The sequence below is a fragment of the Platalea leucorodia genome (assembly GCF_965183815.1).
Source record: "Platalea leucorodia genome assembly, chromosome: W".
Classification (NCBI taxonomy): domain Eukaryota; kingdom Metazoa; phylum Chordata; class Aves; order Pelecaniformes; family Threskiornithidae; genus Platalea; species Platalea leucorodia.
Window position 1 is genome coordinate 32,159,523 of NC_138859.1, and position 14,878 is coordinate 32,174,400.

The 14,878-nt window shown below is 45.3% G+C and overlaps 1 protein-coding gene across 1 annotated transcript in view; it reads right to left on the reverse strand.

Annotated features, from left to right (window-relative positions):
• LOC309601925 (BDNF/NT-3 growth factors receptor-like) overlaps positions 1–14,440 on the reverse strand; it is a gene marked incomplete at both ends in the record, with an annotated part of 46,713 nt that extends 32,273 nt beyond the window's left edge. Inside the window, 2 exons of the mRNA XM_082335181.1 lie at positions 13,404–13,592; positions 14,371–14,440. Coding sequence (XP_082191307.1) covers positions 13,404–13,592; positions 14,371–14,440 — 259 coding nt within the window. The remainder of the gene's footprint in view (positions 1–13,403; positions 13,593–14,370) is intronic.
• Positions 14,441–14,878: the final 438 nt, after the last annotated feature.

Consider the following 14,878-nt stretch of genomic DNA (forward strand, 5'->3'; position numbering starts at 1 on the left):
TAGCTTGGTGTTATCTGCAAACTTGCTGAGGGTGCATTCAAATCCCACTGTCTATGTCGTTGATGAACATATATAGTATTGGTCCCAGTACGGACCCTTGAGGGACACCACTCGTCACTAGTTTCCACTTGGACACTGAGCCATTGACTGTAACTCTTTGGACGCGGCCATCCGGCCAATTCCTTATTCATCTAACAGTCCATCCATCAAACCCACATCTCTCTGATTTAGTGGCCAGAATGTTGTGGGGGACCGTATCAAAGGCCTTACAGAAGTCTAGGTAGATGACATCCGTAGATCTTCCCTATGTGACCATTAAACCATCTAAGCTGACTTTTTGCACAACATGGAGCATAGTATTGAGTGAAATGGCTTGTATTTGGCAGGAGAATACCTCCAGAAAGGGTTTGTGCCAGTCCTGATTCGAAAGTCTGTGTTGTTTTTTTTCTCCTTTTTTTTCTCCAGCTTGTCTGGCTTTCACCTCCCTCATTGGCTTTTAGGAGACTTTCTCTACTAGTTTAAAAACCCCTTTAAGGTCTTGTATTTTTTCACTGTGAAGGAATAGATATACATAATAAACATTCTTCTTGGTCTTCTTGGTAAGGCAAAGAGATGGAAGCCCCTCCCTGGAAGGCATTTTCTCCAGTTTGCCAGTCATTTTTATGGCTCTTCTCTGGGCAAATTTGCAATATCTTTTAGAAAATAGTTGTTTCCAGTTGTTTTTTTCCAACTGGACGCCACATTCTTGTATCATTCTCCACAAGGCTGTAATACAAACATAAAATCAGCGCTCTACTTCTCTGCACATCCAAAGATCGCACTAGTCCTTTTAAGGCTAGGTTTCCTAAAGAGCATGAAAATTATGCAATTGTGTGTGTGTCTCATCTTAACACCTCACCCAATTACAATATCACAAGTGCTAGAAGTTTCAGATGTTTTCCCATATACCTTATGAACACAGAAGAGCAGAGGAGAGATCTCTCTCCTTACAGATTGGCTGCAGCAGGGGCTCACTGCTTGATGAACAGTAAGAGCCACAGGAAAGAGGCTCCATCAGCACTGCTCACTGAACTACTAACACTAGAGTCATTTAATGGGTGACTTGAAGAAGGCGCTTCCATGGGCAGTGGTCTTCCTGGAAGAAGAACTGGAGACACCTATGAGAAGAAAACCTGTAGGGATTTCCTGGTTGTCAAGAGCTACATCTGATGATAAATCTGATAAATTTGTGTTGTTATAGCTAAAACTTTCAGATGCTTTGTTTGCAACTTAAATCCTCCCAGGATCTATATTTTAAACCCCAAAGTTTTCGTTGCCTTGACTGAGAATTAGGCTTCCTTCCATGATATAGTGCTGCAATTCCTGGGAGGGTGCCCAGATGACAGGCCTTCTCCCCCGCAGTGGTGGGGGCACCACAGCTCTTGCCCGCTGTAAATTAGTTTTGCTGTAGCTAGTTTGGCACCTCTCTGGCTGAAACTCAGTGTTTGCTGTCTTTTAGATTTTATATTTGATTTCTGGTGAGGGGTATTATCTCACCCTTTTGATGCAGTAATTTATTTATTTTATTTGACTAAGATCCTTTCAGTTTGGCTACAGATAAGCATATTGCCATGCTCTGTTAGATCCTTAAAATCAAAGAGGAACTACTTAATAATAAATTAGAATAGCAATGCTATCATTGTTTTAAATGCATGAGCATTATGAGCTAAATTCACCTTTCAGGAAAACAAGAATACTGAAGTTGACATTTTTTTCAGGAATGAATTTGACCTTACATAAGAAAACTAAGGTACGCAAAGCCCTTGAGCCTTAGTAACTTGAAATTGGTTTTGATTTCGGTGATAAGTATGTATTAAATGTAGGTTTGATCTATTATGTGCTAAAACAACTGGGATATATCAGAATTTGGCTCACTGTGTTCAAAATAAATGGCAGATATTATTCAGATGTATTTTCTCTCTTTGCTGCTTCCAGCCCACTACCAGCTTTCCAGCACAGTACGGTAAATCAACTCTAAGCAGAAAACTGTGCTGAATTTTTGACCATCCTTTGCCTTTGCAATTGATTTGTAAATGTGAATCTCAATGTGCTTCTTTGAAAAGATTACTGGTTGTAGAGCTTCAAGGCTATTGCACGTGAGTTGTTATAGAAAATGCCTGCTGATGTTATTTTATTGTGGTCCCTCTTCCATGTTTATGTTAACTGGAGACAACGATCTCACCAGCACCCTTCTCCTAGCTCAGAGCAGGAAATCCTTTCCCTCAGCACGATACTAATCTTTTGGAATCTTCTGTGCTGCAGAAACAGAAGTACTCAGCAAAGGATGGGAAAGTACTGTGTTGTGTATCTCCTAGGATAGAGGCTTGCGGGGAGAAGGGCTAATAAACATACTGGCTTCAAAGTATTAATTCTTTTCTGCCTTTGTTTTCAGAAACAGGCATAGTCTGAAAAGCATTCCAGGATCCCAGTTTGAGAAGCAGGACTTGTAAGAAACTTCATACGTTCAGGGACTGAGCCATAGTCAAGCTGTGGCTTGATAGTGGGAACAGCAGGACTTTCCCAGATCATTTCCCTTGCAAAAAATGTGACATATTTTCGCTTCTTCCCTCTTGGATTTGCATGTATTTTCATATAATACTGACAGATCTAGCAGAGAATATGATAAATCTCCTTCCATTCAGTTGATAGTGTTATCTTTCAGCTGACATTAGGGATGAAGATAAAGCAGAGACATTTAATGCCTTCTTCGCTTCTGTCTTTAACACCAATGATGGGCCCTGGGACCCCTGGAGCCCTGGGTTGGAAGAACGTGACTGGGGTTATGGATAAGCTCCCAGTTGACTTTGAACTTGTACAAGATTTGCTGCTGCAATTGAATGCACATAAGTCTATGGGGCCCAATGGGATTCGTCCCAGGGTACTGAAAGAGTTGGCCAATGTTATTGCGAGACCTCTCTCAGTTATTTATCAACGGCCTTGGGAATCTGGAGAGTTCCCAGTTGACTGGAAGCTAGCAAATGTTATTCCAATTTTCAAGAAGGGCAAGAAAGAAGACCCTGGTAATTATAGGCCTGTCAGTCTCACTTTGGTGCCTGGTAAAGTTATGGAGAAGATTATTCTGGGAGTTATTGAAAAACACCTGAAAGACAATGTAGTCATCGGTCAAAGCCAACATAGGTCAATGAAGAGAAAGTCATACCTTACTAACTTAATATCCTTTTATGACAAGCTTACCCAGCTAGTGGACAAAGGGAAGGCAATGATGGATGTGGGTTTTTTGGATTTTAGCAAAGCTTTTGATATGGTCTCTCACAGTATCCTTCTGGACAAAATGTCCACCATGCAGCTAGATATGTACACAACACAATGGGTGAACAGTTGGCTGAAGGGTCGGGCTCCAAGAGTTGTACTAAATGGGGTAACATACGGTTGGCGGCCAGTCACTAGTGGTATTCCCCAGGGCTCAGTTTTAGGGCCAGTTCTCTTCAATGTTTTTATCAATGACCTGGACACAGGACTTAAGCGCACACTAAGTAAGTTTGCCGACAATACTAAATTAGGAGGAGCTGTTGATTCCCTCGAGGGTAGAGAGGCCTTACAGAGAGATCTTGATAGATTAGAGTGCTGGGCAATCACCAATCGTGTGAAATTTAACAAGGACAAATGCCAGATTCTGCACCTGGGACGGTGTAATCCTGGATGTACGTATAGACTGGGGGACAAGAGGCTGGAGTGCAGCCCTGCAGAAAGGGATCTGGGGGTTTTGGTTGATGGTAAGCTCAATATGAGTCAACAATGTGCCCTGGCAGCCAAAAGGGCCAATGGTATCCTGGGGTGCATTAGGCATAGTATAGCTAACTGGTGCGGCCTCACCTCAAGTACCGTGTGCAGTTTTGGGCTCCACAATATAGAGAAGGCTGTAGAAATATTAGAATGTGTCCAAAGGAGGGCGACAAAGATGGTGAAAGGACTAGAGGGCATGACTTATGAGGAATGGCTGAGGATACAAAGTTTGTTCAGCTTAGAGAAGAGGAGACTCAGGGGTGCCCTCATTGCTATCTACAACTTCCTCGTGGCGGGGGGGAGCAGAAAGGGAGGCGCTGATCTCTTCTCTCTGGTGTCCGGTGATAGGATGTGAGGGAATGGTTTAAAGCTGTGTCAGGGGAAGTTCAGATTGGATATTAGGAAATAATTCTTCGCTGAAAGGGTGGTCAAGCACTGGAACGAGCTCCCCAGGGAAGTGGTCATGGCCTCAAGCCTGTCGGTGTTCAAGAAGCGTTTGGACAATGCTCTTAGATATATGGTTTAACGTTTAGGTTGCCCTGTGTGGAGTCAGGAGTTGGACTCGATGATCCTCGTAGGTCCCTTCCAACTCAGGATATTCTATGATAGATTCTATGATTATATTTTTCTACATTTCAGACAAATAAGAAGGAGGCCTCCTTCTTTGTTATTTTATTTTGTACTATGCATAGAGGGTTTTAAAGACATTATTATTAAAGTTTGGGCCACTGAACATGTACATTTTACACATACTGAGCATTTCTACAATATAACATGGTAGCAGAGTCAAAGAATTAGCAGGTTCCTATAAAGCTGTATGCCCCTCTGTTTCTATGCTCTTTTAGACTGTTTCTTTGAAACATTAACTAATTTTGCCCCTTTCAGTTCAGAAGGTTCCAATGCGATATAAAATTAGGCATACAAATTAAAGTGACTATGCCACTGGAATTTTTAGGATTCCTAAAGTGGAGAAGCTCATATAATGACAGTGCTTGCACACCTTTCACTTTTTGTCTGTTGGACAATGTCAAATAAGTTTGACAAGGGAGCAATAGTGTCAACAACATACAGCCCCTTGCAACAGGTCTGCACCAAATAAAGCCCAGGGCCACTTGCCCCTTAGCAGATCAGAGGCAACACCATGCTATCTATGCCTCCATGGCTGCAGACCACCAGGCACCAGCCATCTAGTTAGCATGTAGCCTGTCTGTCCAGCTAGCAAGCCAAAGACAGGTAAGCAAGGGACATAAAGCAGGAGCAGAGGGATCCTCACTTCCACTGCAGCCAATAAAAATCCAGGTCTGCTGCTCAGCAAAGTTCCCTTCAGACATCTGTTTACATAAGGGCTTTGTAAATTTTCACTGACATGTATAAATCCCCTTCCACAAGTAAATAAAACTTTATTTTAGTGAAGAACAAACACAGATGCGTTAATCGAAAGTCAACTATATATGCCATGTCAGCAGCTAATGAATAACAAAGACCCATACTCCTTTAGGGTAATGACAGCTTCCTACAGGATCCAGCATGTTAATGAACTGTCAGAGCTCCAGTACTAACAGTGAAAACACAACCAAACAGCGACCAAATAGGACCTTTTAAAGCTGTAGCCTATGACGAGGCTGAGGACAAGTTCAGTCTCTGCCATTAGGCTTTCAGGACCTAAAAGCATCTTGGTTTTGAGTTGATAATTAAAGTGTGCTGAGCCAAGCAGCTGTCACTAAGGAACAGGAGCTGCCCAAACACAGCAAAATGCATAGAAGTTTACTGGCTGATTTATCACACCATAATTAACTCAGTTACAGCCTTTTGAGACATGGAAGTGAAAGACAGAAAGAGGGGGAAAAAAGAAGGAAAGGGAAGAAGAGGTTCAAAGAGCTTTGAACATTTTGTCCTAGTCAGTTTCCAAGAAAGAGGAAAACACTAGGAGAGATTCAATTGAAGAATGCCCTCCCACAGCCCACTGTTTCTGGAGAAGTGTCTGTTGGGCAGATACCCAAGAGACGTATTTCCCAAAGCACACAGATGCAGTCTTTGCAGAGATGTGAACCCTCCCTGAGTGGCAGCACATGTGTGGCAGCACATGTGCATACCAGAGCAAACAAGAAGAATGGCAGAAAAGGCTGAATGAACTTCATTCAGGATCTGACATACTATGTCAATATAATGAACATGACAAACAAGAGTGTTATAAGCAGGCTGAGTTGGCAGCTCCAACCAATTAGTACCTGGTTAATTTTATGGTGATAACTAATACAAATGTATGATAGTCTATAAAGCCTTAATAGATATTACCATAAATCATAGCCATCTTGCTCCCCTGTGCCCTTTATTCCCAGAAAGTGCTTATAATTCATGGGAGGAAGCGAGCAGGCTGCACAGCATCAGAAAAGATGGAGAAGGGAGATAGGATTTTCTCTGAGATAGAGCAGCTTGAAGACCCTCACGCCCCATTTGCAGCAGAGACGCAGGCAGTGTCCACCCCTAGTAGAATGGTAAGTTCAACCTCTGGAGAAGGGGAAGGATGGAAGCTGGTGACTTCTGGCACCAAGAGGAAGGCTCCTGCCCCACCTAAGGGCTTACAATTGCAAAATAGGTTCACCGTCCTCAAAGTCGAAGAGGACCCACATGTACCTACAAGCAAAGGACATGGTACACTTGACCCTAAACCATGCAAGACCACCAGGAAGAAACAGCGAGTCATCGTAATGGGTCAATCCCTGCTGCGGGGGACAGAGGCACCCATCTGCTGACCTGACCTATCAACTAGAGAGGTTTGATGCCTGCCGGGGGCCAGGATCCAGGATGTTGTGGAGGGACTGCCGAAGCTTGCCTGGCCCTCTGACTACTACCCCCTGCTTTTCTTCCATGTGGGCACAAATGATACTGCCAGGGGAAACCTGGACAGGATCAAAAGTGACTACAGAGCTCTGGGGGCAGTAGTCAAGGGCATGGGGGCCTAGGTGGCGTTCTCCTCAATCCTGCTGGTGAGGGGAAAGGGTGTGAGGAGGAGGGCACGAATAGAACAAGTCATTAATTAGATGCAGAACTGGTGTTGGCAGCAGGGTCTTGGGTTCTACGACCGTGGGACCCTGTTTGCAGATCAGCGTCTGCTTGGGAGAGATGGCATCCACCTCGCTAAGCAGGGCAAAGCTATTTTTGCCAATAGGATGACTGACCTCATAAGGAGGGCTTTAAACTAGGAATGACGGGGGAGGAAGAGGGTGACCAGCAGTCCTGTGAGGCAGCGATGGACAGGGTTGATGAGGAAAGGGCATGGGGTGGTGTGACAGGAAAGGATCACAAAGTCAGCAAAATGAGGCTTGGGTGGGGTCGCCTCCAGCATCTGCATACGACCAAGGAGGTGCCTAAAAGACACCATTGTGCACAAATCCCCCAAACCCTCTCTGGGAACTCAACATGCTGGGATGCCCCTCTTTAGTGCCTGTATACTAATGCACGCAATATGGGGAATAAACACGATCAGTTGGAGATCTGTGTGCAGCTGAAGAGCTATGATCTTTTGGGGATCAAGGAGATGTGGTGGGATGGCTCCCATGACTGGAATGTTCCAATGGAGGGATAAAGGTTCTTGGGGAAGGACAGGCTGGGAAGATGAGGAGGGAGAGTTGCCCTTTATGTGAGAGAGAAGTTAGAGTGCATGGAGCTCTGCTTGGGGATGGAAGAGGAACCAACTGAGAGCTTATGGGTTAGGATTAAAGAGAGGACAGGCAAAGGTGACATTATAGAGGGTGTCTATTATAGGCCACCTGAACATGAAGAACAAGTGGATGCGGCCCTCTACAGACAGATAGGAACAGCCTCATATTCACAGGCCCTGGTCCTCATGGGGGACTTCAGTCATCCTGATAGCTGCTGGAGGGACAACACAGCAGGACATAAGTGATCCAGGAGGTTCCTGGAGTGCATTGATGTATTGGGTTTATGTGGCAAGGTTTTGGCAGCAGGGGAGGGGGGGGGGGGGGGGAGGTGAGGGAGGGTTGCAGGGGTGGCTTCTGTGAGAAGACACCAGAAGCTGCCCCCATGTCAGACAGAGTTAGTTCCAGACAGCTCCAAGACAGACCTGCTGCTAGCCAAAGCTGAGCCAATCAGTGACGCTGGTGGTGCCTCTGTGATAACATATTTAAGAAAGGGTAAAAAATGCTGCGCAACAGCAGCTGGGAGAGAGGAATGAGAATATAGGAGAGAAACAACTCTGCAGACACCAAGGTCAGTGAAGAAGGAGGGGGAGGAGGTGTTCCGGGCACCAGAGAAGAGATTCCCCTGCAGCCCGTGGTGAAGACCATAGTGAAGCAGGTTGTTCCCCCTGCAGCCCATGGAGAACCCCACGCCAGAGCAGGTGGATGTGACTGAAGGAAACTGTGACCCCTGTGGAGAGCCCATGCAGGAGCAGGTCTTCTGGCAGGACCTGTGGCCCCACAGGGCACCCATGCTGGAGCAGTCCGTTCCTGAAGGACGGCATCCCGTGGAAAGAACCCATGCTGGAGCAGTTCTTGAAGAACTGCAGCCCATGGGAAGGACCCATGCTGGAGCAGGGGAAGAGAGCGAGGAGGAAGGAGTGGCAGAGACAAAGCGTTATGAAATGACCACAACCCCCATCCCCTATCCCTCTGTGCTGCTTGGGGGAGGGGAGGAGTTAGAGAAGTGGGGAGTGAAGTTGAGCCCGGGAAGAAGGGAGGGGTGGGGGGAAGGTGTTTTTTAGATTTGTTCTTGTTTCTCATTATCCTACTCTGATTTGATTAGCAATAAATTAAATTAATCTCCCCAAGTCAAGTCTGTTTTGCCTGTGACGGTAATTGCTAAGTGATCTCCCTGTCCTTATCTCGACCCACAAGCTTTTTGTCATATTTTCTCCCCCTGTCCTGTTGAGGGGGGGAAGTCATAGAGCAGCTTGGTGGACACCTGGCAGCTAGCCAAAATCAACCCACCGCAACTGATGATAACTTCCTCACCCAAGTGATTGAGGAGCCAATGAGGAGAGGTGCTCTGCTGGACCTCATACTCACCAACAAGGAGGGTTTCGTTGGGGATGTAAAGGACAAAGGCAACCTTGGCTGCAGTGACCATGAGATGGTGGAGCTGAGGATCTTGAGGGCAGGGAGGAGGATGAAAAGCAGTCTCACAACCCTGGGCTTCGGGAGAGCAGACTTCAGCCTCTTCAAAGTTCTTCTTGGAAGAGTCCCATCAGATAAGGCCCTGGAAGTAAGAGAGGCCCAAGAAAGCTGGTTGATATTCAGGAATCACCTTCTCCAAGCCCAAGAGAGGTCCATGCCAATGAATAAGAAGTCAGGCAAAAAAGCCAGGCGGCCTGCATGGATGAACAAGGAGCTCCTAGCCAAACTCAAACAGAAAAAGGAAGCATAGAGAGGGTGGAAGCAGGGACAGGTAACCTGGGAGGAATAGAGACATTGTCCGATCATCCAGGGATGAAGTTAGGAAAGTTAAAGCCCAAACGGAATTGAATCTGGCTAGGGATGTCAAAGACAACAAGAAAGGCTTCTCTAAGGTTACGTGTCCTGGTTACACAGGGCATGGAAAAGGCTGAGGTACTGAATACCTTCTTTGCCTCAGTCTTTACTTGCAAGACTGTCCTTCAGGAATCCCAGGCCCCTGAGACCAGGGGGAAAGGCTGGAGCAAGGACGATGTACCCTAGGTGGAAGAGGATCAGGTGAGGGAATACTTAAGCAAACTGGACATCCATAAGTCCATAGGCCCTGATGGAATTCACCCATGAGTGCTGAGGGAGCTGGCAGATGTCATTGCAAGGCCACTCGATAATCTTTGATTGATCATGGTGACTGGGAGAGGTGCCTGAGGACTGGAGGAAATCAAATGTCACCCCCATCTTCAAGAAGGGCAAGAAGGAGGACCCGGGAACTACAGGCCAGTCAGCCTCACCTCGATCCCTGGGAAGGTGATGGAGCAGCTAATGCTGGAAACCATTTCCAGGCACAGTAAGGACAAGGCGGCCATCAGGAGTAGTCAGCATGGATTCACCAAGGGGAGGTCATGCTTGACCAACTTGATAACCTTCTATGATGAAATGACTTGTCCTGCTAGATGAGGGGAGAGCAGTGGATATTGCCTGCCTTGACTTCAGGAAGGCGTTCGACACTGTCTCCCATTAGATCCTCATGGAGAAACTGTTGATGTATATGGGCTGGATGAGCAGACAGTGAGGTGGATCAAAAGCTGGCTGAACGGCCAGGCCCAGAGGGTAGTGATCAGTGGAACAAAGTCTAGTTGGAGGCCAGTAGCTAGCGGTGTACCCTAGGGGTCAATACTGGGTCCAGTCCTGTTCAACATCTTCATTAATGATCTGGATGATGGGACAGAGTGTACCCTCAGCAAGTTTGCTGATGACACCAAACTGTGAGGAGTGGATGGTATGCCAGAGGGCCATGCTGCCATCCAGAGGGACCGCGACAGGCTGGAGAAATGGGCTGACAGGAACCTCATGAAGTTCAACAAGGAGAAGTGCAAAGTCCTGCACCTGGGAAGGGACGTTACCCCAGGCACCAGTACATGCTGGGGGCCACCCAGCTGGAAAGCAGCTTGGCAGAAAAGGCCCTGGGGGTCCTGGTGGGCACCAAGTTGAACATGAGCCAGCAATGTGCCCTTGCAGCAAAGAAGGCTAATGGTATCCGGGGCTGCATTAGGCCTAGAGAAGAGAAGTCTCGGGATGGGGTGGGGGATCTTATCAATGTATATAAATACCTGAAGGGAAGGTGCAAAGGAGAGGGAGGCAGGCTCTTTACAGTGGTGCCCAGTGACAGGACAAGAGGCAATGGGCACAAGCTGAAACACAGGAGGTTCTGTCTGAACATAAGGAAACACTTTTTTTTACTGTGAGGGTGACTGAGCTCTGGAACAGGTTGCCCAGGGAGGATGTGGGGTCTCCCTCCTTGGAGATACTCAAAAGCTGCCTGGACGTAGTCCTGGGCAATTGTCTCTAGGTGGCCCTGCTTGAGCAGGACGGTTGGACCAGATGACCTCCAGAGGTCTCTTCCAACCTCAACCATACTGTGATTCTGTGAAAAGTACTGATTTATTGATACACTGATGGGATTTCAAATGAAATTGATTGCAATATTTTTTTTTATTTTCTTTTAAACACATGCAATTCCAATACTTTGCAATGGAGCCTGAAACACTGTATTCAGAAACAGATATCTGGTGATAGATCTAAGAGAGAAAAAGAGTATGCGAAATTATTTATGGGAAGACCTTTTTTATCCTAGACAATTTAAATGTCCCTCTTCATTGGACAGATGCTCAGTGTGGTAGAAGATATCTGACTCAGTTTATATACTACTGCTGTTTACCTGATTCTCTTTGCTAATACAATAATAACACAACGATTTGGACCACCATGGCAATGTAGCAGAATGCAGAGCATCAGCTCTGCGCATCTCCCCAGAGCACCATAGCAAAGTCTTGAGCACTCATCCTGCAAACATTTTTGCACAAGCTGAACTTCATGTACCGTGATTAGTTTCCCTGACACCATGTGGGTTTCATTGCAGCACACAAAACCAAACACAGACTTATGTATTTTCAGGATCAAGACCTGGTTAGCACTAGACAGCTGTGAGTTAATGCTTCTGTACTTAATATGCAGCTTACTAAATGTGAGAGAATTCTGTGTTTGGTACAGTTTGGGGGTTTGTTTTTGTTTTGTTTTTTTTTTTTTTCACAGAACACCATATGTGTTGTTTCAGCATTAATGCTGAAAGTGTAGTCACTGACTGTGTAGTCACTGATGTTTGTTTGTTTATAATGTTTATAATGTTTAATGCAGCTGGGAGTGGAGGTACAGGAGCCTCATTTAAAAGCATGTCTTTTTATATAACATTAGAGAGCTCTAGTGGACATGTTGCCTATTTGTTACTCCCTAGTGGCTTCTGTTTTTCACAGGAATTAACGTTCTTATCACAATGCATCTATATAACATCTTTCTTGTGCTGATCAAGTATCAGCAATTCGGTGACTATTTAATGGATTCCATTGCTCATGCTATGCCAGATTATTCAAATGCCCTCTGGTAGAAGAGATTATGGATTATTTCTAATTACAAAATAGTGCCACACAACAAAATTATGGTAAGAGAGAACATCGGGAATGTATAATAAAAATGCAGCAAAATGCCTCCTATTGCACTGCAGAAAGATTCTTATGTGGATTGTGCTTAGTGCAAACATCAAGCTGTGGATTAGTGTTAATGTTCACAAGACAAATAGGTAGCCTGGCATCAGTCTTTACACCCTTTGAAGTCCTGCACACTCATATGCATGCACGCACCTATGCACAGATCAAGGAAGGCGCCTATTATAGTATTTAAGCTATGCAAAGCTGGAGGCAAAGGTTTCTGACCTAGATCGTATGCCTTTAAACTACAGTTTGTGCTGTGAAGCTAAATCAGTCAGGATACAGATATGGGTATCACTTAGTTGCACATCCAATGCTCACCAACTGCACTGGGAATCTTTAGAATGACTTCTCAGAGAAACAGATAAGGCTTCCAGCAACACTTCAGAAATGTATGTACAAGTTCAGAGCATAAAAAGGTATAAAGAACCTTCTCTGAAACAGTTAAAGACAGACCTTAATGTACAGGTGAAACATAGTAAGTAGTGCAGTTACTATTAATTACAATATTCTTTAGATATTTTTTCAGTTATTTGCTGCAGTGTTGATTGCTGCTTCAAAAATCAGCATTTCATACGGTGGTGCATTAAACCCAGCCAAGAGTCTCTCGCTCACTCCTGGGACAGGGAGAAAATAGAAGGAAGGCAAGAAGACTCATGGATCGAGATAATGACAGTTTAAAAGGGAAAGCAAAAGCTGTGTGTGCAAGCAAAGCAAAAAGAGGAATTCATTCACTACTTCCCATCAGCAGGCAGATATTTAGCCACTTCCTGGGAAGCAAGGCCTCAGCACACATAGCAGTTGCTTGAGAAGAGAAACACCATAACCATGAACGTCCTCCCTTCTTCCTCCTTTCATTGAGCTTTTATTGCTGAGCACTACGTCATGTGGTATGGAATATCCCTTTGGTCAATTCAGGTCAGCTGTCCTGGCTATATCCCCTCCCAACCTCTTGTCCACCTCCAGCCTACTCGCTGGTGGAGGGGGGGAAAGGAAGAGAAAGCCTTGATGCTGTGCAAGCACTGTTCAGCAATAGCCAAAACTGGTATGTTATCAACACTGTTTTAGCCACAAATGCAAATACTGACTTCTGTTTTTGACCCAGGATGTGTTTTATCCTAAGAATACATTAGGTGCATAGGACTGGCCAAAGACCACTGAAATTAGTGGAAAGACTACCGGTGACTTGGATGGAATACAGATTGGGCTTTGAGCCTAACACTGCTGAGTTCATTGATTCATCACAAGGGCTGAAGTTAGCTTTGACAGATGTAAAGCAGTTCATCCCATGTACCAAAGTACTCCTTAACAAATTGCATACATTTTAACTCCACCCTTCTACTCCCAGGAATTTACACCATTTTTCTATTAGCACTGCTAAGGAGCCCCAGCACTTGCACCAAAAAAAAAAAAAAGAACGACTGAACTATATACAGGCATTTGTACTTACAGTTGTCTGGCTTGAGTTGACTTTTGGCAATTCCAAAGTACTGGGGATTTTCGATTATGGGAATCTTTGTCATCCCAATGATGACTGCATCAGGACCCCCCTCAGAAGAAGATGGAGTGTTACTGCCATTTGAGATGTGATGGAGGGGACTTGCCGAATCATCATCATTGCTGATAACTGAAGAAGGACCTAGAGTTAGAAACAAAGATTCTCCTGTAACTCAGAACATTTTCCTTCCCTCAGACAATTCCTTTTTTTCTTTTTTTGACCAATTTGTCCTCCATCCCACTAGTCAAGAGCTCTCTTTATGTCCCTCGCTGATCTTACCTCAGGAATTTTATACATCTGGCCATTAAGAGTAGGAATGTGATATAAATTTTTGTACTAGAGATCACCTAGACTAAATACATCAGGGTCTAGCATACTGTGTCACTGGGAAAGATCTCCAAATTTGATGAACTCCTACCATTCTCAGAAATAAGCTATGAAATGCATGCGTTAACTTTTTTAGTAGAGGGGAAGCCATACGAGGAGCGGCTGAAGTCACTTGGTCTGTTCAGCCTGGCGAAGAGGAGACAGAGGGGAGACCTCATCGTGGTCTACAGCTTCCTCACAAGGGAAGGAGGAGGGGCAGGTACTGATCTCTTCTCCCTGGCGACCAATGACAGAACCCGAGGGAACGGCAGGAAGATATGCCAGGGGAGGTTTAGGTTGGATATTAGGAAAAGGTTCTTCACCCAGAGGGTGGTGGAGCATTGGAACAGGCTCCCCCGGGAGGTAGTCACGGCGCCAGGCCTGACAATATTCAAGAAGCATTTGGACAATGCCCTCAGATGTATGGTGTGAATTTTGGGGTTGTCCTATGCAGGGACAGGAGTTGGACTCGATGATCCTTGTGGGTCCCTTCCAACTCAGGACATTCTATGATTCTATGATTCTATGATTCTATGATTACCTTATGCCCTACTCTGATCACACCGCAATAATTCCTTTTCCCACAAAGCTGGCAAACATCCGCCTTCCATTTGAGGTGGCATTATAACATGACAACAGACATGGAGGAGATGGGCTCATCCTAACATGGGAAGATGTATGATTCCTGAAGGACAAAATGGCTGAGAGCCAAAATCCAGAGGACAATTTGCACAGTCACAGTAGGTACAAGGCAGACACTCAGAAGAGCAGTGGAAAACACTCTTCCCACCCCACCGTGAGATCTGGGGTCATTTCACAGGGGCTCATCCAGCCCAGGGGAACATTTCTCTGCCTTATGAGGCCCCATCAACACCCGAGTCTAGTGACCTTCTAGAAGGAGAGGTTTATTTTGATCAGTAATTTAGTGACAATTTTTGGTTTTTTCTCAGTTTGTGCTTTGTTTTTTTTAATGAAAGCACCATGGAGATAAAACCTTATGAATGGGTAAAAATAACCAGCCTGCTTAGCATAGTTCCACTTATGTGAGCTGCAGGGGCCTT